General features: G+C 38.4%; 1 protein-coding gene across 1 annotated transcript; it reads left to right on the forward strand.

Moving 5' to 3' along the window:
- Positions 1-20,446: 20,446 nt before the first annotated feature.
- On the forward strand, positions 20,447-20,821 carry LOC129720170 (histone H2A-like). Its single transcript, XM_055671606.1, has one exon. The coding sequence runs from the start codon at positions 20,447-20,449 to the stop codon at positions 20,819-20,821; it is 375 nt and encodes a 124-aa protein (XP_055527581.1).
- Positions 20,822-21,775: the final 954 nt, after the last annotated feature.

Genomic DNA, 21,775 nt, shown 5'->3' on the forward strand with positions numbered 1-21,775 from the left:
AAGTTCTGTGGTGTACACGGAAGCAGGAGCATCGAGTTTGTAGGAGGCGGTAAAATTTTCGTGGAAAACACCGAAGCCAGTGGACTCATCTAGATTAGATCCGTCAGTGTAAAACCTTTTATCATAACTAACATGTTTAAACTTATTGAAAAAATCTTAGGGATCTCTTGGGGTCGCAATTGATCCGGAATACCAGAAATGTCTTGTTTCATGGTGGTGTCGAAGGATATAGCATTATTAGAAGTATCTAAAAGTGCGACATTAGAGGAATCGTATGAAGAAGGATTAATATCTTGAGCCATATAGTCAAAATATAAAGTCATAAATCTGTATTGAGATTGAAGGTCGACCAACCTCTCGAAATTTTCAATTACTAATGGGTTCATAACTGTGCATCGAATTAGCAACCGGTAAGAGAGATTCCAAAAACGATGTTTCAACGAAAGAATACCCGCTAACACTTCAAGACTCATCGTATGGGTCGACTGCATGCAACCCAAGGCAATACGCAAACAACGATATTGTATTCTTTCTAATTTTATAATGTGCGTGTTCGCGGCGGAGCGAAAGCAGAAACAGCCGTACTCAAGAACTGACAATATCGTTGTTTGGTATAACCTTAGAAGGTCTCCTGGGTGGGCACCCCACCAGGTTCCGGTAATCGTACGAAGAAAATTAATCCTCTGTTGGCATTTTTGTGTCAGATACCTAATATGACAAGCCCAGGTGCATTTAGAGTCGAACCAGACCCCGAGATATTTAACGACTGAAACCTGAGTGATCGTTTTACCCGTTAGTAGGAGCTGCAGCTGAGCTGGGTTATGCTTCCTAGAAAAAACGACCAGCTCAGTTTTCTCCGGAGAGAATTCGATACCCAGCTTAAGAGCCCATTCAGACAAATTGTCTAAGGTATCTTGCAATGGTCCTTGCAGATCGTTAGCCTCGCTTCCAGTAATGGATACAACGCTATCGTCTGCAAGTTGCCGTAGCGTGCATGAATTTGCAAGACATTCATCGATGTCATTGACGTAAAAATTATATAAGAGAGGGCTTAAACATGAGCCCTGGGGAAGACCCATGTAACTAATTCGGGAAGTTGTCGAATCACCATGTGAGAAATACATATGCTTTTCTGACAACAAATTGAGCAGAAAATTATTCAAATTTGGTGAAAATCCCTGCGAATGAAGTTTCTCGGTTGAAACTTCTACAGAGACAGAGTCAAAAGCCCCCTTAATGTCCAAGAATGCAGAGGCCATTTGCTCTTTTCGAGTAAAGGCGAGTTGAATTACAGTAGAAAGCAACGCTAGGCAATCGTTCGTCCCTTTGCCCCGGCGGAAGCCAAATTGAGTATCTGAAAGTAAACCGTTTGCTTCGACCCATTTGTCTAACCGTAAAAGGATCATTTTCTCCAAATTTCCGGAGGCAAGAGAGCATTGCAATCGGCCTATAAGAATTGTGATCAGAGGCAGGTTTTCCGGGTTTTCGAATAGCAATGACTTTTACCTCCCTCCAGTCGTGCGGAACAATGTTTTGCTCAAGAAACTTGTTGAACAAGCCCAACAAGCGTCTTTTTGCAGAGTCGGGTAGATTTTTCAACAGGTTGAATTTGATTCTATCCAACCCTGGAGCTTTATTGTTGCACGAAAGGAGGGCCATTGAAAATTCCAACATCGAAAATGGAGGCTCTCCCGTGGGTACTAAGAACGCGTCGCGAAAGGTTTTCTGTTCCGGTACAGAGTCCGGGCAGACCTTTTTGGCAAAATCGAGTATCCAGCGGCCTGAATATTCCTCGCTCTCGTTCGAAACGTTACGATTCCGCATGCGTCTGGCCGTGTCCCAAAGAGTGCTCATCGCTGTTTCCCTCGATAACGCGTTTACAAACCGCCGCCAGTATCCGTGTTTTTTCGCTTTAATTAAACTCGTCATCTGCCTATCCAGTACATCGTACTTTCGGAGCAGATCAAGAGTACCGTCTTTTCGGAAGGCCAAATACACCAAGGACCTTTGCGCGTACAGTTCAGAGCACTCTTTGTCCCATCACTTGTTGGGGGACGCTGTCTAATCGTTACCCCGGGTATCGGTTTCGTCTGAGCTTGAGTCGCGGCGTCGATGATCAAGCCAGAAAGGAACGCGTATTCTTCCTCCGGAGGAAATTCCTCGTGAGACTCGATGGATTCCGCTATGATCGTCTCATATGACTTCCAATCAATATTACGAGTAAGGTCGTATGAAATATTGATTGGGTCCGGCGGAGTTGAACCATTGGCAATTGAGATAACGATTGGAAGATGATCACTACCGTGGGGATCATTGATTACTTTCCACCGGCAATCTAACGCTAGTGATGACGAGCAAAGGGATAGGTCAAGCACGCTTTCACGAGCTGGAGGATTAGGTACACGTATCGCTTCCCCAGTATTCAAAAGTGTCATATTGAAGTCGTCGATCAAGTTACAGATTAAAGAAGATCGGACGTCGTCGTAATGCGACCCCCATTGCAAACAGTGGGAGTTAAAATCTCCCAAAATCAAAAAAGGTGCGGGAAGCAATTCTGCTATATCAAAAAGTTGCCTCTGTTCAATGCGCACGGATGGAGGAACCCAAGTAACACACGTTGTTATAGAGCAGTTGAGATAACTCCTCTAATACAACCTGCAGTTATAGATTTCAGTTGACATTACCTTTTCCATGACATCTCGATCACCAGAAAAGCGCAAAAATTAAAGGCTACTAGAACAAGTACTGGTACTTTATGAAGTATTATAAAACTTAATGAAAGCAAGCCAACATGTTAGACCGAAGCTGTAAAATACATCTCGAGTACCAATATGGTAGAAATACGTTGAAAATAGGTTATTTTTAAGTTGGAATTGCTAACTAATCAAAACATCGTTGACGCAAGCATAAAACTTCACAATAAAAATATCGCAGAACGACACTGATTTATATCAGGAACAATAATGGAAAAAATAGTGATTATGGCGTTTCGAATAATCAAATAAGAAACAAAAATAAATCAACCATTTGATGCTTTTATTACGAAGTTTTACGTGCGCGTCAAATTTCATGGTGAAACATTACGTTTTACTTCTGAAAAAATTATGCGCCATTCATTGGATATGGTTTTCTATTTGTCAATCAGTGGAAAATAGATTATGCATTACAGAATGTTCACTGATTTATTTCATTGCGAAGAGTCAGTTTACCCCACCTGGGCTTAGTTCGTAAACAACTATCTGGCATCTCTTTCTTACATGCGTAGTAAACCGCAATGTTCTTTTTTTTTCCTTGGGTAGATCTGCACTGACCCAGTGTAATGAAGAAGTTCGCGCATTCGTGGGTCAGAATTCGCTATAACAAAACGCATGCGCAAATGCGTTGCTATGACAACATTTACCCAGCGCATGCGCAAATGTATTGTTACGCGCAGTGCAACCAGTTCGATGATCGTTTTTGTCAGTGGCACTTTTAATCAATTGTAAATTGATGATGAATAGCAATGTTCAACCTGTCAAAATTATTTGTTTTTGTCGCTTGAATATTAAAATTATTTTCGCATAGTTTCAACGTTATCTAGACATAAAAAAAATCAAAACTAGAAAACGTTGTTAGATAAACGGTAACAAAAATTAGAGTTTTATTGGTTACACTGTAAGCGTTTTGTTTACCTTTTCATGGCGCATTTTGACCCACCTCGAATAGGTTTATTCAAATCGTTTAAATAATTTCATTAACAATTTGATCAAGTAGTTTTACGTTGGTTTTCGAATACCAATAATAGGAAAAGTACTATACAGGTACGTTGTATTGTTATTAGGCGTATAATATTAAACGTGCGCGGCTGCCCCGGCTGGGCATTTCATACACAGTTTTTCTAATACATAGTGAAAACATCTGGAGGACAACTTTAAGACAAGTGTCATTTGTGTCATAGTTGTTGTTTGTTCAACTCATGTTATTGAAAAACATCTCCAAAACCAGGAAAAAATGAGTTTGTGTTCGAAAAGTGGTTGAATTACTGATGAAAAACATCTCGCAAATGTTGTATTTTAAGTTGCTTTCTGTACTGTTTTGATAACATCATAAACATAAGTTACAGATAAGCAGCAGCAGTAAATATTCGATAATATATCAAATACACTTATGCTATGAAATAACATCTCGAGAACAAGAATATAACAACACAAGTTTTAAATTGCGCGTATTCTTATATGACTACTGTCATCGTGAATTATTTTCTAACATATTTTGTGTGTTACTTGGGAATATATATCGAAGCAAGGCAAAGGTCTTTTCCATTCATATTCGTTTGAATGGCAACGACTTCAATATTCGAGAGCGAGGGGAGGTTGATTCTGAAAAAGGAATAGCACTTTTTGATCCCTAAAAGAACCCCTCCACCGTGTGAGTTTCGGTCTCGACGAATTATGTTAAAATCGTGGAAATTGGGTTGGTCATTTGAATTAAGAAAGGTCTCACAGAGCGCAAACGCATCACAATTGTATGTGTTTATCAAATGAGAAAATAGATCGAATTTGGGGATGATACTTCTGCAATTCCACTGTAATATAGTGATAAAATTCCTAACCTCTTTCGCCGTATTAGTCATCGAAAGATATGATAGCTGAAATGAGGGGCCAAGTTGCTGCTAGTTGCTTCAAAAATGTTTTCACTGTAGGAAGAAGGGCAAGAAGAATGTTTTTAAGGGGATCTGTTATGTTGAATGTTTTGAATATCCAGTCCACAATATCAGAGAAATTTATAAACCCTGTTTTTTTTATCCTCTGATCGAGGGATGGGTGAACGAGGGGTTTTTGGTGCCCCGGGAAGCCCGGGAGGTACTTGCTTCAGCTTTTCTTCACCGCTTCCTTTTTGTGTTGGTTTATTGGTCATTCCGCTAGGGGTTATCTTGCGACCTTTGCGAGAAAGATTAGGAGAGTTAATAATTCTCCTCTTCCTAGATCCTTCTGGCATGGCATAAGAACACCCTTTGACGGGATCGTCAGATGTACCCTCATCGGTTGGCAAAAAGGAAAAGATGTTTCCTGTCGAGGGTGGCTCAGCCCTCTCAAGCATTTCTGCAAAAGAGCACTTTGATCGTTCCTTGAGGGAACGCTTGATTTTTTCCTCGCGCTGTTTGTACGCGGAACACGCCGAAAGGTCATGCCGGGGACCACCGCAATAAAGGCACTTTTCAGTATCCTCACTGCAAGCGGTCTCAGCATGATTGCCTCCGCACTTGCGGCAGCGTGCCTTGTTGCAGCAGAAGGTGGCTGTATGACCCAACTGCTTGCAGTTTTGGCAGTGCATGACCCGCGGCACAAACAGGCGTACAGGTAGACGAACCCTATCCAAACGGATGTATTTCGGCAGTGCGGATCCGGCAAATGTCACTCGAAAGGACTCCGAAGGAAAGAATTTCTTCTTCCCTTCTTCGATTGATACTGAATGCAATTGCTTGCAATCCAGCACTTTTACACTTTGCATCAGGGGGTTCTTGAAACAGCCCACCCCGTAACGCAAAATGTCTTCGACAGTGAGATTCCCTTCGGTAACCACACCATCGATTTCTACATCCTTGGCAGGGATGTACACGCGATACTCTCTCGTGAAGAGCTCGTGGCAAGCAATTGCGTTTGCTTGCTTCAAGCTATTCACGACAACTCGCAGTTTGTTCGGTCTCACTTTCGTAATTTCAGTGACGCCCGAAAATTTTTTTGCCAGGTCCTTGCCGATTTGAAAAATATTCAATGGCTTTTTAATTGGCCTGAAGAAGACTACGAAAGGACCGCCAGCGGTATCTGGGTAAGCTTATGCCCGTACCGGGACCTTCGGTACTGGGCTGGGTACAGGGGAAGGCAGGAGGGAACTGCAGGGGGAGATTTCAATCTCTTCCCCATTTGTTTCCACATCCAGGAATAGTTCCATCTGGATGTTGTCCATTTTTGCGGGAGCGTTCTGCTCTACCGCACGCAAACTATAAATATGCGTATATAGGGGGGGGGGGTCCAATAATTTTTGTAAAATGTGAAAACAATTTTCCAAAATAAGATGTGTTAAACAGAAAAAAAAAAAAAAAAAAAAAAAAATATATATATATATATATATATATATATATATATATATATATATATATATATATATATATATATATATATATATATATATATATATATATATATATATATATATATATATATATATATATATATATATATATATATATATATATATATATATATATATATATATATATATATATATATATATATATAATAATAATAATAATAATAATAAAAAAAAATGTGAATACTGCACCAGACTATTCCAATTTCGACCTACGCGCCTCACTGGCTGATAGTTGGGTTGATCCAGTAGGTGGCAGGAATCGCAATCAGTCTCCTTCAGCTGCGCCAGCACTAGGGACTAACCAGCGGTTGGTGGTGCAGGAAGTTTCCTTCGGCAGCTGAACCGTTTATATAGTACTGCACTGATAGCACAAACGACATGTGACCGTCTACACACAATGCACAGTAACCACACCGCTAGGGTATAGCCGGCGCCCAGCGGCGCGGGGGGTTTGCTCCAACTACTGAACGGCTTCTGATTTGACTCCAGTATCGGTACCAAAAACACAAGTAGCACGTGTATCGTCTGGAGACAAAGCACAATCTTCTGTGCCACAAGAAGTAACCAGCGCCCGGCGGCGCGAGAATTTGCTTCGACTGCTGGACGTCTATTGTATACTTCACTATACCGAAAAAAACAAGCCACGCGCACACCAAACGGTATTGTTTGTTCGAGCGAGCAAAGAATAACGGAGCTGTGTTCAAATGCTTCCTTTCGCAACGGTAGCAGGGAAGCGAATGGCCACATCCTAATTGACAAACAAAAATTAAGAGAATTTTTTTTCTCATTTTCCGATGAAATCCGAAGTTGTAACAAAACTTTTGGCTAAAAGTTGAGGATGGTGGAATGAAATGTAAATTTTTTATTGAAAGTTAAGTTTTACTACAAAAAAATCAAATTCAACATTTTGCTAAACATTTATGTTCTCATGATTTTAAAAGGTTTCAGTAAACATTTCCAATAAGTATATTCTGCTGTTTCGTAACAGCTATAAGCGTGGCCGCCAACTTTGGGCGGGAGAGGGTGAGGCAGGCAATGCACTTTTTGGACTGAATTGTCTATCTATATAAAATATATTTCGAGAAAAAAACTGAGAAGACCGATTTTTTAATACTTTCCCGCTCACAAAGTTTTTAATGATTTAAAAATACTTAACGAGGTAATTAGAGCAAAATACTTTGCAGACCAAATAAAGTAAGTGCAAATATTGCATTTTGAAGAAAAAAGCACAGCAGAAATTTTTTTTATTCAAAACACGAAAAAAAAATATTTCTAATATTTAACTGTTTGAAGTATTTATTCAAAATTATTAAATTAAAAAAGAAATAAAACCAGTGTAATTTTCAAAGAAACAATCAAATTTTAGTGAACATTTTCAATCCAAAAGTTTATAACGACTAGCTTTCTAAAAGCATTTGTTTATAAGTTATTTCGGATTCAAGTTATAAAAGTTAGAAAACTGGCAGTATATTTTATATGAAGACAAAAAAGTATTGAATTTTCCTTGATTTTTTCAAAATTTGATAGTATATCAAAACTTACGATGAAATGTATATTTCATTTCTCAATCCTGAACTTTTTACCACAAGGTATATCTTCAGGTTACTTCGAAAACAAAAATTGACTGCTTAGCTCTATTTTTTGCTAACCGAGATCTAGTGTTCATTCACAACCCGGACGAACACAAACGATTCGCATAGATTCTCTAGGATTCCTCACATTGGATTCGTGAGCGTCCTTGAAAAGGATCCCTGAAAAAAGAATCCTCAGGATCCCCTGTATATGGCTCTAGGATTCATGAATAAGAACCGTGAGTGGGAATCCTCCGGATCGTGTTTGCGGTTCCTTTCACGATTCCGTCACCGTGTTAATCGGTATCCTGGGGATTCTCTGCTTGTTAGTAAGGGAAGTCACTCTGGCTCAAATAAGTTTGAAAAAATACTCAGTTTGCCAAGTGAAACATGTGTGCAAAGCATCATTCAAATCGAATAGAATTGATTTTTCCTAACAGCACAAAATACTGCTTTGAGCCTGGTACACGAGAAAGTCTCACGAGCTGTTGCGCACGAGCTGTATTAAGTATATACAGTACGGGCGTCTCGCTCAATTCGTAAAGTAATGAAACATCGCCTTGCGCGTCCAACTCCCCCACAACTTGACAGATACTTTTAGTTTCGCGTACCCACTTGCAAATCGTAGGTGTCGCTACTGTACACAAACAATGGGATCGTCCGGTTTTGGCGGAACAACTTTTTTGCAAAAGAAAATAAATTTTCGTGTCACTAGACGTGGACGTCAAAAGTACACCTCGCTCTACATTTGATTTGGACGTAATATCAATTGTAATGAGTTGGTACAATAATTTATTAAATAATTCAATGAGTTTGAAGGAATATAAATTGTTAAAAATAGAGAACGAGAGAGAAAGAGAGAAATTATGATCATTGCATGTATGTTACGTACTTCGGTATATGTAGTATGCGTGTTATAAATGTCGGTAATCACAATAGGCGAATAAAATGTCTGTTCGACTGACAGCTGGCGCCGCTGCAGTAAAAATACTGATGATGATTTTCAACAGCATTTTACCTATCAAGATTCAATTTGCAGAGTTTACGCAGCGGGAAGCTTTAAATATTTAGATATTTTTCACTAGACGGTAGATTCAAACTGAGAAAATGTAATTTGAACACGCTATGTACCTACCAACTCCTGTAAAAACATAACCCCAAATTAAAAACGAAACCGGATCTCATATATTTCCTATTTCATATGTATTTTCCTGACAGTAATCTGTCTACTAGATGCTGCTTAAAATTTCTAACCAGCTGCATTGTTATTGACGTCAACAGACAGTCTCCTGTGTCACGATGTCTCTGGTAGAAGAAACTTATCCGAAAAAAATTAGTATCGCTCTTATACTCATCATTCAAAAGCTCAAGGTGTCCCCGCTAATATGCTACTAAAATTGAAATGTTCTATCGGAGGGTCCAGAGCAATTTTTTCTCAGACATTTTTTTTTTTGTAATTGAAAAGCTGGTGGAATGGGAACTTTGTATACTTATCAAGGGATTTAGGTGCTGGGGGGCCCGATCAGATGGTGTTGAATCCTTCAAGTTTTGTTTTTTCATATAATGAAACAATATTTGGCATAATCTTAGATTTTTTGAAAAGGGTAGAGTGGGGTAAAAAAGACTCAAAAATTTTGAGTCCAAAAACTGCTGAAAAGACAAAAAAAGCTATAACTTCTTGTACGCTTAATTGATTTCTCTGAAAATTAATATGGTACTTCTATCCTATAAAAATATACAATGTCGGTTATTGAAAGTTGCTGTCGAGGTTACATAATTAGATATTTACATTTTTCTTCAAAAACATTGTGATTATGGGAGTTTTTTTGTCATCAGAACTAGGTTCTGCAATTAAACAATACGTTTTATAAATCAACTCAAGAGTTTTTATTGGACGTATTCAAAAAGTGAACCGTTAAAAAAATCGATTTTTTTCATAACAAGGTTTAAGCCATCATTTGAACCTGTTACACAAGGAGGGCAACTCCATTTTGTACTTACATTTTAAATGATGGCTATAGCAGGCTATAGCTCTATAATATCCCAGTCTCAAATTGGTTTAAAAAATTGACCTCCAAAAAAAAAAATTTGGGTTCGGGTCGGGCTCGGGTTTCACAGCTTCGGGTTCGGGTTTCTACTCAAAGTTATAGTAATATTATGATTTTAGCAGCACCTGGACACAGAGTTTAAGATGCCATTTCACCAGGCCCGGATTTGAGTAGCGGGGGTGGGGGGCAAATGCCCCGGGCCTTTCGACATGAGGGGCACCCCTGGTTCTAGACCAGACTTGAATACAGGTTGGAGACCTTTTTTTGTTTTTTTTTCCGTCACCTTCCAGCGAAGCGTTAAATCATTTCAACTAATATTTTTGAGAAAAGAGGCCCCACGAAAATTTCTGTCCCGGGCCCCCAACACCTGGATCCCGCTCTGCATTTCATTCCACTAACTCCTTTCCCAAAAAACTTATATGTACAAATTATTTCATGGATGAACAAACCCTGGAAATTTAAGCTCGATTGGGGGACATCGATACAAAACGTAGTAGCGCTCCTGGCACAATGGGCTTAAATTATGATTTAAATTTAATAACAGTTTTTAATAACATCAAATGAAAGCTCTTGAATTGCTCTATAAACTCTATAGCTTAGAAACAGGGTCCACTTTTGTTGACGAGCAAAAAAGAGCTGTAATAATCACCATTTTTTGAAGAAAAATGCAAATATCCTTCAATGAAACCACGACAGCAATTCTTAACAACCGGCATTTTATATTTTTTTATAGAATAGAATGTCGATTTTTAGAGAAATCAATCAAATCAATCATTAATCAAAATCAATGTAATCAAAGTCACAACATTTTATTTGTTTTCAGCTGATTTTCGACTCCAAATTTTCAAGGGTCTTTTTTACCCCACTTAACCCTTTTCAAAAAATCTAATATTATGTAAAGCTTTGTTTTGTTATATAAATCAAAACAACACTGAATTTTTCAGTAGGATCAGAGAACCCTGATAACTTTTTGTATTTCTGAAACATATTATTTATTTTTATTTCACTAGTTTTTCAATTACAAATATATGTTCGAAAACAAATTGTTCTAGACCCCCCGATAGAACATTTCAATTTTGGTAGGATATTAAAGGGGACAGCTCAAGCTTTCGAATGACGAGTATTAGAGCGATACTAATTTTTTTTGGATAAGTTCTTTAACCAGAGACACCGTGTGTATATGAGCCATGGCTAAAAATTGAATCTATCATCGTTTTCCTAGTTCTAAACTTCAAATCCAGAAGTCGCACGGTCGTTTTAGTTTGGCTTCAAATCGCCAATTCTACATATAGAATAACGCTGCAACAGGTGTACTCTTCTGTCATTAGGTCAGAGATACCAGATGGAATCCGTGTGCACATTTCTAAAAAGTTTCAGATAATTACAAATTTTTCTAGGAGCTGTGAATGACCAAATCACTATCTAAAAAAAAACTCGTCCGAAGAAACCCTCAAAAAACCTCAAAAATTTATGTTATTGTATATAGTTATACCAAAATTTAACCATGTTTGTTACTGTAAATACATCAAATTTACATAAATATCATTAACCAGAATAATAAAAAATTAATCCACCTAGCGGTCAGACTCAGCCTTTCTCATTCAAACATATTGTTTGTAAAACTAGATTTACATGAATGCTTAAATCCCAGGATCATTTATTTATTTATTTATTTCGTCAATCATATATGTAGACTGGTTACAATAATTTCTAAACTATACACGAACATAACAAAAACATAACAAATTAATTTTGTGTCCTCAGCCTCAAGGACTTGAAATACTGTTTTAGTTTATACCGGGACATCGAAAAGTCAATGGCTTCGCAGTGTTGATTATAAAAATTCATCATACTATTTATTGGTCCATTTTTTGTGTATTTCGTACGATGATGGTTAAGAGCAAATAAACTACGGTGTCGAAGTTGTCGAATGGGTGCATAAAAGTTCAATTTAGAAAGTAGTACTGCTGAGTCAACGTTCTGCGAAACGATATCGTTTACAAATGAAGTCTTCGCGTACTCTCGCCGTTCTTTTGATGTTTGAATGTCAATCAACATGCAGCGTGTTTCATATGACGGAAGACGATGTGCGGTCCAACCTAGCTTACGAAGAGCATATAGTAGAAATTGCTTTTGTACTGATTCTATTCTTTCTTCATGTACGCCAGGACGAGGAGACCACACAATGCTACAGTATTCCAGTATTGACCTCACATAGGCAATATACAAAGTTTTGATAGTGTACGGGTCTTGAAAATTGTAGCAAAAGCGTTTGATGAACCCTAACATGTTGTTTGCCTTGTGTATGATAGTGTTATAGTGGTCGATGAAATTAAGTTTAGAATCTAAGATTATTCCTAAATCCCTAACTTTATCACATTTCTTCACATTCTGATCCCCTAATGCAATTACAATTTTGGGCGTTGTTAGTTTTCTGCTAAAGGATATTACATTGCATTTTTTTACATTTAATTCAAGTAGGCTTTTCTTACACCAGATGTAAAATGTGTGGATTTCATTCTGAAATACATTGATGTCTTCTTGACTTTTTATTTCCAAAAACAGCTCCATGTCGTCGGCATATATTAGAACTTTAATATTTTTGAGGATGAAGGAAATGTCGTTTACGTACAAAATAAAAAAAAGTTGTCCTAAGTGGGAGCCTTGGGGAACACCTGAAGTAACTTGAATGGGATTTGACTTTTTTCCATTAAATTTTATTATTTGTTGCCTGTTTGTTAAATATGATTCAAGCCACTTCCATTGCATTCAATGAGTAATCTACGAATTCAAGTAAATTTGTGGATGTAGAGCGGCCTTTGAAGAAGCCGTGTTGTTTGTCAGTTATTCGATTTTTGACTTGAGCAAATATCTTTTCATTGACAATTGCCTCAAAGAGTTTAGGTATGCAAGAGATAATAGCGATTCCACGATAATTACGTATGTCAAATTTACGCCCAGACTTGAAAATAGGCACTAAAAATGAGCTTTTCCATATATTTGGGAAGACTCCAGTTTCCAACGACATATTGAACAGCCAGAACAAAGGAGATGTAAGTTCCTTCGAAAGATTTTTCATGAGTGCTGGAGGTATTCCGTCAGGTCCAGGTCCTTTGGAAGGGTCTAAATTTCTCAGACCCTGCAAAACATCCTGTACCTGAAGTTGGTTGACACCAATGTTTCTTGGATATTCTGGATAAAATGCAAAATAATCGCGGTCGTGATTTTCTTCGGAAAATGTGGTATAGATTTCCTGGAAAAATTTTGCAAAGAGATTGCAATTTTTCTCCGAGTTATCACCAACATGTCCATCGAGTTGCATTATTGATGGAAAATTGTCTGGTTTTAGTTTTGTTTTGACGTAATTGAAGAAGTTCTTTGGACAAGACTTAATTTCTAGTTCAGTTTTTGCAGTGAATTCTTCAAATGCATCACTGATTGCAAAGTTCAGTTGATCACATATTTCCAAGTAAATTGCTAGATTTTCACTGCTATTGTGTTTTTTGAAAATTTTGTGGGCTTTAAGTTTGCGGTTTTTTAAATTTTTTATTTGTTTGTTAAACCAGACTGGATGTTTAGTGTTAGCGTGGCGTCGTTTTTTCTTCAATGGAATCTCTTGAGAGATGATGTTGTACAGAATTTTGTAAAAGACGCTAACAGATGATTCGACATTTCCTTCATCTCTAAAAATTTGTTGCCAATTGACACAGTTTAATTTGTTTTTATTATTTGCATAGTTCGCGAGTTTGAAATCAAGGACTTCGATAAGAGAAGGTCCAAATAGCAATTTTCACGGTTTCTTACATGGTTAATCTGGTTCAAACCTAGTTTAGCAATTTCGTCAAACATGGAGTGCAAAGTGATGTTATCTCCAACGACTGGGAGTAGGATGCTTTCGTTTTCAGGGTCCAAGATGAAGTCAGCGGTGTTTTGATTGAAGTCCCCATAGATGTGAACTTTCACTTCTGGAGGTAGTTCAGATAAAATTTTTTCTGCGCAATTAAAAAACTTTTCATACGTAATTTTATTAGCGTTATGTGGAGGAAAGTACACAGAGGCGAATACGTGTGTTTCACCTGCTATGTGCGATTTTATCCAAATGTGCTCGAATTCTTTGAATTTAGGTGCAGCAACAGTTTCTGAATTAAAATTCACAGAGACCGCTATGAGGACTCCTCCGCCTGACTTCTTTTCGGATTCTTGAAGATTCCTGTCATTCCTGAATACATTAAACATATTTCCAAAAATTTCTTCACTTTTGACACTTTCATCCCAGTTTGTTTCAGTCGCCACTATGACTGAAAAGGATGAGCCTAAAAGATTGTTGTAAATTTGTTTCATTTTGGCTGGGCCTTTCATGCGATTGAAATTTTGACAATAAACCAAAATTTCAGTCGCATTTTGTGTTGGTGAAGAAATTTTTGGGGATATGGTGGTTGACGATGTTTGAGGGTTGGTGAGTGTTACCTGTAAGTCTTCTTCTTTCTCAACGAAAGGGGTCGTTATTTCCGAAAACTCGGTTTGTAAAATTTGTCGGTGCTTTCTCTTAGTTGTTGTAGGCGGTGTGTCCGTTCACTGGATAACGATGTCCGATGAGACTGCAGGTCTGCTAAAGCGTCATCGCGTGATATTCCCAGTTCTTCATGTACGTCCAGGAAAATTTCACGTAGCAGGTTTAAGTCAGTTGGTAGTCCTTCAGCTGCCAGAATCACCGATGCACTAATTTTGGTGATTCCTCGAATGCATACCGTTATTGGCTGATCATGCAGGAAAGCAAGGAAAGTTCGTACCGTATCCATAATTTTGTGATCACACAGCCGTGCTTTCAGATAGCGTTTGTCACCAGCAGCGGATTGCTCCGTTAGTCTGACAATCGGTGGACGCATAGGATCTAGCAGCGGAGCAGTATTTTCCGGTTCTGACTGTGAAGTAGTGCTCTGTGTTGTACCTTTTTCAGGTCGATACGGGTTGATAGTTTCTCCTTTCCTGAAGTTGATGAGTTTTGGAGCAGAAAGTGCAGCTATCGGATGGTCGGTTGATGAGGGTGGCCCGGCGAATTGAACTTTTGCTGTGGCTAGTAATTCTTTGTCTGATGCGTTGATACGTTGATAGTTTTGCGTACCGCTGTGCTGGTTGTTTTGTTTACTGGTATGAGTGATTTGTTGTTTTCTTTTTTTACGGTTTCTTTTGGCTTTTTCGGCAGCTTTTTCTTGTAGTCTTCGAGACCGTTGCTTGGCATCATAAGTGGGCCAGTCCTGCTTCCATTGCCATTTGTTACCCAGAAATCTCCATCCTGGAGATGTGTGGTCCGCTTTCGGGTAGTAAGATTTTTCAGCTAGTTCTTCCTGAAGATTTTTTTGAGGTTTTGTACTGCATGTGTTGGTCACCTGAAGATTGGAGACAGTCCCTGAGACAAATTTCACCTCCTCGAGTATTTCAGTAAGTTTTGAGTCGTTATTTGTATGAGGTTTCAATGACTCAGCCTCTGCGATTGAACTAATAAAATTGCTAGTCAGGCTTGAGAGCCGTTCGTCAAAATATTTATGTATTTTTTGTGGCATCGTTGAAAACGACTCGCTGATGCCGGTCAATGTCGTGTGCAATTTATTGTCACACGACTTTATGTGCTGCCCGACCGCACTGAACATGTTTTGATTGCTTTTGTTAATCGCTGACAAAGTTTCTTTGACATCATTAAGCAGGTGCTCAATACTGTCGAACAATTCTGACACTAAGCAGAATTTTTTCATATCCGCGGCAATTCGATGATTGGCGTCCGTCTGTCGATGTATTGCCTCCACAAGCTGCTCCTGTTGATGAAGCAGCTTCCGTACGTCAGCTTCCTTCCGGAGAATTTCTTGACATTCCGTACACACTGGCGCCATATAAGATGTGATGAAAAGTTCGCGGTGTCATTGTACGCCGATACACGCAGCATGGTTAGTTCTACTGCAGAACTCGCACTTCCAAAGAAAGCGGTCGTCGTTTATGCTGCACGAATTTACACCGCACGGCATGGTTATTTACGTTAATACACTAAGCGGAAGAGTTACGACACGGTCAGCAAAAACACGCGACGTTGTCAAGGTGTGAAAAAAAACAAAAAAAATGTATACTATACAAGTTAATTGCGGAGCGAAAAGCGAAAACGCGTCCGCGCCCGATGACTGTTCGAGGCGAAAAAAAATCCAATGAAGGTATATTCACTCTTTGGGTTCTAAAATATTGATGTTGTAATTGAAGTATAAAATATGAACTTTTACGTATTGTTAGTGCTCAAGAAATAGCGAAATAAAAGAAATGACTCCTAATTTCGAACAGTTTAATCACGAGCGATACCGTGAACGTTCAAATAGTAAGATACCACATTTAAATCATGTTGAGGTCATATACATATTGATCAAAGCAGATATAGTTTTAAATAGTCTTTGAATTTTTTTTCTTTCCAAAACTTTAGAACCACATATCAAATTGTTATGAAGTTTGTTATTTGAAAGTTTGAGAGATGACTCGTTCGTATGACACTAGTAATGTACGAATAAGTTGTGTAGTATAGTTTTTGAGATAGTAGACTTTCGTTGTTTTATTAACAATTCAATACATAACGGTTACTTAAGTTCGGTTATAATCAAATGAAATGGGAACGTATAAGGTAGCCAAACTTTGAAACCACTTGTTCAATCATAATTCATCAGTTAACCCTTAAGTAGCCCGCTCATCTGATAATAATATTGATCGAATCGGTTGTGTAAATTTTTTCATTCCGGAGAAACGAGTTTTCCGGATAATCGAATCACACAAAAAATACTGAAATTTTGCGATTAACGAACATGAAATAAATATTTCTTTTCTTCACTTTACTTGTATGATGCAGTGGGGTAATCAGAAGTTATTTCCGAGGCAAAAAGGGAAAAAATCTTGAGAAGCAAAAAAAATAAATTGGACATTGATTATTTTCACTTAGTTCGAACAAGTCCCAAACATGCCGGAAGTGACTTAAATGGTAACAAATATGCCAGAATGCATGGTAAAGGCGAAATTTCGGAATAAAAATTGAAAACGGTTACCAAAAAAATAAAATTCCGGATAATCGAGTCTAAAATTCCGGATAATCGAATTCCGGATAATCGAGTTTCCGGATAATCGAGTCTCCGGATAATCGAGTCTCCGGATAATCGTGTCCGACCTGTATGTATATTTGCATTTTTTTACATATTTTAAGGTTTTGGATGCATGAAGCTTTGTAGGTTTTATATTCAAAAGTGAACGAAACTTGTTCATGTATGTAAAATGCTAACACAAAAAATCCATTTCTATGATGCTTATGGAGTGAGCAGGAGTATATCCGGCTTCTAGTATTAGCAAGAATTGGACTAACATCCTTCTCCTTTCTTTTATTGTTCTACGTTCTGAACCGGCAGGCATCGGTACTGATCAGTATGCAGGGTAGGGTGTCCCGAAAAAAATCCCCTAAATTGAAAGATAATGTTATTTATAGAATTTTTGTAGAACATTTCGACTTTCTAAAAAATTGTTTTCAGGTTGCCCAAACGTGATTTATGAAAAAGCTTTTTCAGATACGAACCCCCTATTTTGCACTTTTTTCAATTCTGTTCGATTACTAAATTTTTCCATATATTTTTTTTATTTTTGAGGGGTTGTTTTTGAATATTTTGCATGGTTTAGTTCAGCGTTGCATTCAGTTTTTTGACTCCCAGAGCCCACTAAACATCACAAAAAAAAAATAAATTCCAGTAATTTTCAGATAAAACCCTACTAAACACAGATGAAAAAAAATTTTTGATCAAGAACTGAAATTTTCATTGCAAAGCGGGATTTACGACGAAAGTTTACATGCAAAAAGATACTTGATATCTTATCGGGGAGCTGAGATATTGGCATTTTTATATGTGATGGAAAACTATGCATTTTAACAAACATGTTAAATAACTGTTTTATTTTGGGAGATAAAAAATAACAATGTTCCGGAAACAAATGCATTTTTAGATGGCTGATAACTTAGTAGAAGGTTTAAAAATTCGGAAAAATTTTGATTTTTAATGCCTTCTATTTGAAAACTCAATGTTGCTCGTAATATATAAGAGATAGAAACATGATGTCTTCGGTAAAGTGCGTCTATCTTATTCTCATTAAGAAGTAAATTTTTTATCTCACTCATAGGTGGATTGATCACCCATCTTTCTACATTAAAAGATGCATTTTTGAATATCCTGAAACTCTTCCGAACATACCTCATGGCTATAATCATCATTTGAATCACTATTTTGAAATTATACGCACAAACGGCAAAATAAAACACTGCAATGGAGATATTGAGCTTTAGTGGCCTTTTTGACAAAATGCATAGTTTTCCATCACGTGTAAAAACGCCAATATCTCAGCCCTCCCGATAAGATATCAAGGATTTTTTTTCATGTAAATTTTTGTCTTGAATCCCGCTTTGCAGTAAAAATTTCAGTTCTTGATCAAAAAAATTTTTTATATGTGTTTTGAAGGGTTTTATCTGAAAATTATGAGAAAAATTCACTTTTGACGTTGACTAACGTCTATATCGAAGTTAGGCACCTGAATTTGAAAATCTAGTAATTCAACTAGGGAAAACCAGGGAAAAGTGGTCAGGTTTTGAGCGCTTATTTTTCAGTCATTTATAATCAGGTTTTCGAGGTTTTGGCATCAATCGATCAGAAATTCTTTTACGGTTAAATTTATGTAACAAAAACAAACTTTTGTTTGAGATACACTATTGAAAAATTGGTAATCAATATCGATTGTCTAAATCATACCGCGCAGCCAATCACTACCTCTCTACCCAAGCACAGTCGACACTAACGGATACAATCGATCTGAATTGTTGTTATTGTTGTTGTCACTTTCTGTTTCCGAAGTTTATTCGCGTTCCTTGAATTTTCTGTTTTACAAAATGCTGCTGCTAGCGGAAAAAACCTTGCAAATATGCATGTTTTTGTTGGTGTTGATTTTACGACAGCGGCCGGCGCCCCATCATTTTGATTCCAAAACCGCACCAGTGACATGCGGACGCTAGGTGTTAGTAGCTGGAAGGAGGAAAGACAAAAGAGTACCGGTCATCTCGTGCCGGTTTCACCCGTAATGCTGGTGGCTTTTAGTAGTAAATGGCTACTGCAAAACACTAAAATGGCTGGAATTCTCGACGGACTAACCTGAAAACAAGAATATAATCGGCAACCGGCAACTTTTGGTGCCTCGAAATTTTGTTACAGAAGCGGCTAATTGAATTTTCTGTTTTACAAAATGCTGCTGCTAGCGGAAAAAAACCTTGCAAATATTTTCTAGTTCTTCCATTCTACTACGTACGTAGCCCAACCCTCTCATCATTTTTCTTCATCCAGTAAGGTTTATAAGAAAATTTTACTCTGTGGTTGGCAAAATAGTCTGTTTTTGGCATCAGTTGAATGCTGTTATTTAGTTGAGAACCAACGATAAGTAAATCTCTGTTGCAACACGTCTGGACGTGGTAAAGACGGCAAAGTTAAGGGAAAGGCAAAGTCCCGTTCGTCTCGAGCTGGTCTGCAGTTCCCGGTAGGACGTATCCACCGTCTTCTGCGGAAAGGAAACTATGCCGAACGAGTTGGTGCTGGTGCTCCCGTGTGTTTGGCAGCAGTAATGGAATATTTTCTGCTGAAGTTTTGGAATTGGCAGGAAATGCAGCTCGTGACAACAAGAAGACCCGTATCATCCCGCGTCACCTGCAGTTGGCCATCCGTAACGACGAGGAGTTGAACAAACTTTTGTCCGGTGTTACCATTGCCCAGGGAGGCGTCTTGCCGAACATTCAAGCCGTGCTGCTACCCAAGAAGACCGAAAAGAACTGTACTGTTCGAACATTTCACCCCATCAGTTTCATTAGTAAACCGTACCGATTACATACGGACGCTAGGTGTTAGCAGCTGAAAGGAGGAAAGACAAAGTAGTACCGGTTATCTCGTGCCGGTTTCACCCGTAATGCTGGTGGCTGTTAGTAGTTAATGGCTACTGCAACCAGAAAACAAGAATATTATCAGCAACTGGCACCTTTTGGTGCCTCGAAATTTTGTTACAGAAGCGGCTAACTGAATTTTCTGTTTTACAAAATGCTGCTGCTAGCGGAAAAAACCTTGCAAATATGCATCATTTTGTTGGTGTTAATTTTCCTACAGCGGCCGTCGCCCCATCATTTTGATTCCAAAACCGCACCAGTGACATGCGGACGCTAGGTGTTAGCAGCTGAAAGGAGGAAAGACAAAAGAGTACCGGTCATCTCGTGCCGGTTTCACCCGTAATGCTGGTGGCTTTTAGTAGTAAATGGTTACTGCAAAACACTAAAATGGCTGGAATTCTGGACGGACTAACCTGAAAACTAGAATATAATCGGCAACCGGCACCTGTTGATGCCTCGAAATTTTGTTACAGAAGCGGCTAATTGAATTCTCTGTTTTACAAAATGCTGCTGCTAGCGGAAAAAAACCTTGCAAATATTTTCTAGTTCTTGCATTCTACTACGTGCGTAGTTCACCCCTGTCATCATTTTTCTTCATCCAATAGGGTATATAAGAAAATTTTACTCTGTGGTTGGCAAAATAGTCTGTTTTTGGCATCAGTTGAACGCTATTATTTAGTTGAGAATCAACGATAAGTAAATCTCTGTTGCAATGCAACATGTCTGGACGTGGTAAAGGCGGCAAAGTTAAGGGAAAGGCAAAGTCCCGTTCGTCTCGAGCTAGTCTGCAGTTCCCAGTAGGACGTATCCACCGTCTGCTGCGGAAAGGAAACTATGCCAAACGAGTTGGTGCTGGTGCTCCCGTGTGTTTGGCAGCAGTAATGGAATATTTGGCTGCTGAAGTTTTGGAATTGGCAGGAAATGCAGCTCGTGACAACAAGAAGACCCGTATCATCCTGCGTCACCTGCAGTTGGCCATCCGTAACGACGAGGAGTTGAACAAACTTTTGTCCGGTGTTACCATTGCCCAGAGAGGCGTCTTGCCGAACATTCAATCCGTGCTGCTGCCCAAGAAGACCGAAAAGAAGGCTTAAATTTCATATTGACCCCGCTATAAAGAAAAAATCCGTCCTTTTCAGGACGACCAACCACTTCAAAGAGGAGTTAAAGCATTTATTTAGTACCTTTTCTGTATTTATTTACCATACAAAATTATTCCTGTAGAAGGGGGGATTCTTGTCATTACCAATTTTACAAAGAAATTTTTATTTGAGCAGTTGAGTTTTAGCATTGGCCGATATTGTATCGATATTAAATAAATCAATGCTTTCTACACGATATTCACATTTTGCGATAAAGAATTGGTTGGTTCCGTATAGAGACGTTGCGATACCATTAAACATCGATACTTGTATCAAGAGAAGATACTGATATTCTGATAGTATTGAGGCTAAGGTATCGATACCTTACATGTATCGTTGCGCGATACCAGTTCATTAAAAGTAAAAATCATAATTCTTTTTTATTCTTTATTCCTTAAGATGAAAACGTTCAATTCAATTGGACCGTTCATTTTCATTTACTGAACCTAGAAAAAACCAACTTCTGCAGATACCGAAGGCCGATTACGCTTTTACTTTATAAGCTCCCGTTTTCGAAAAAAGCGGCTCGCATGTCTCAGTAGATTTGACCTTCGGATCATCGTAGAAAAGGATCGTTCCCGTAGGTTAATCTACAGAAAATTCTGTCTAATTAGCATCGCTGATGAGATAGCATGCATGCATGCGATGCAACAAAATAGCACAGGAAACAGTAAATTTTTTTGTTTCGTTCGTTTTTCTTTAGGTTGTTTTGAATTTTTGACGTTGACTAACGTCTATATCGAATGGCGTGTAGGCATGTCTGTAGCGCGTGTGTGCATGTTTATAGCGCGTCTGGCACCGCCAGGTTTGAGAAGCTACCATCATCCAGCATATGTCATTGGGCTATATAAAAGACTGTTTCTCCTCAAGCAAAGCAGAGGGACAAATGACCGTTTGGGGCTAAAG

Source organism: Wyeomyia smithii, chromosome 2, assembly GCF_029784165.1.
Source record: "Wyeomyia smithii strain HCP4-BCI-WySm-NY-G18 chromosome 2, ASM2978416v1, whole genome shotgun sequence".
Taxonomy (NCBI): domain Eukaryota; kingdom Metazoa; phylum Arthropoda; class Insecta; order Diptera; family Culicidae; genus Wyeomyia; species Wyeomyia smithii.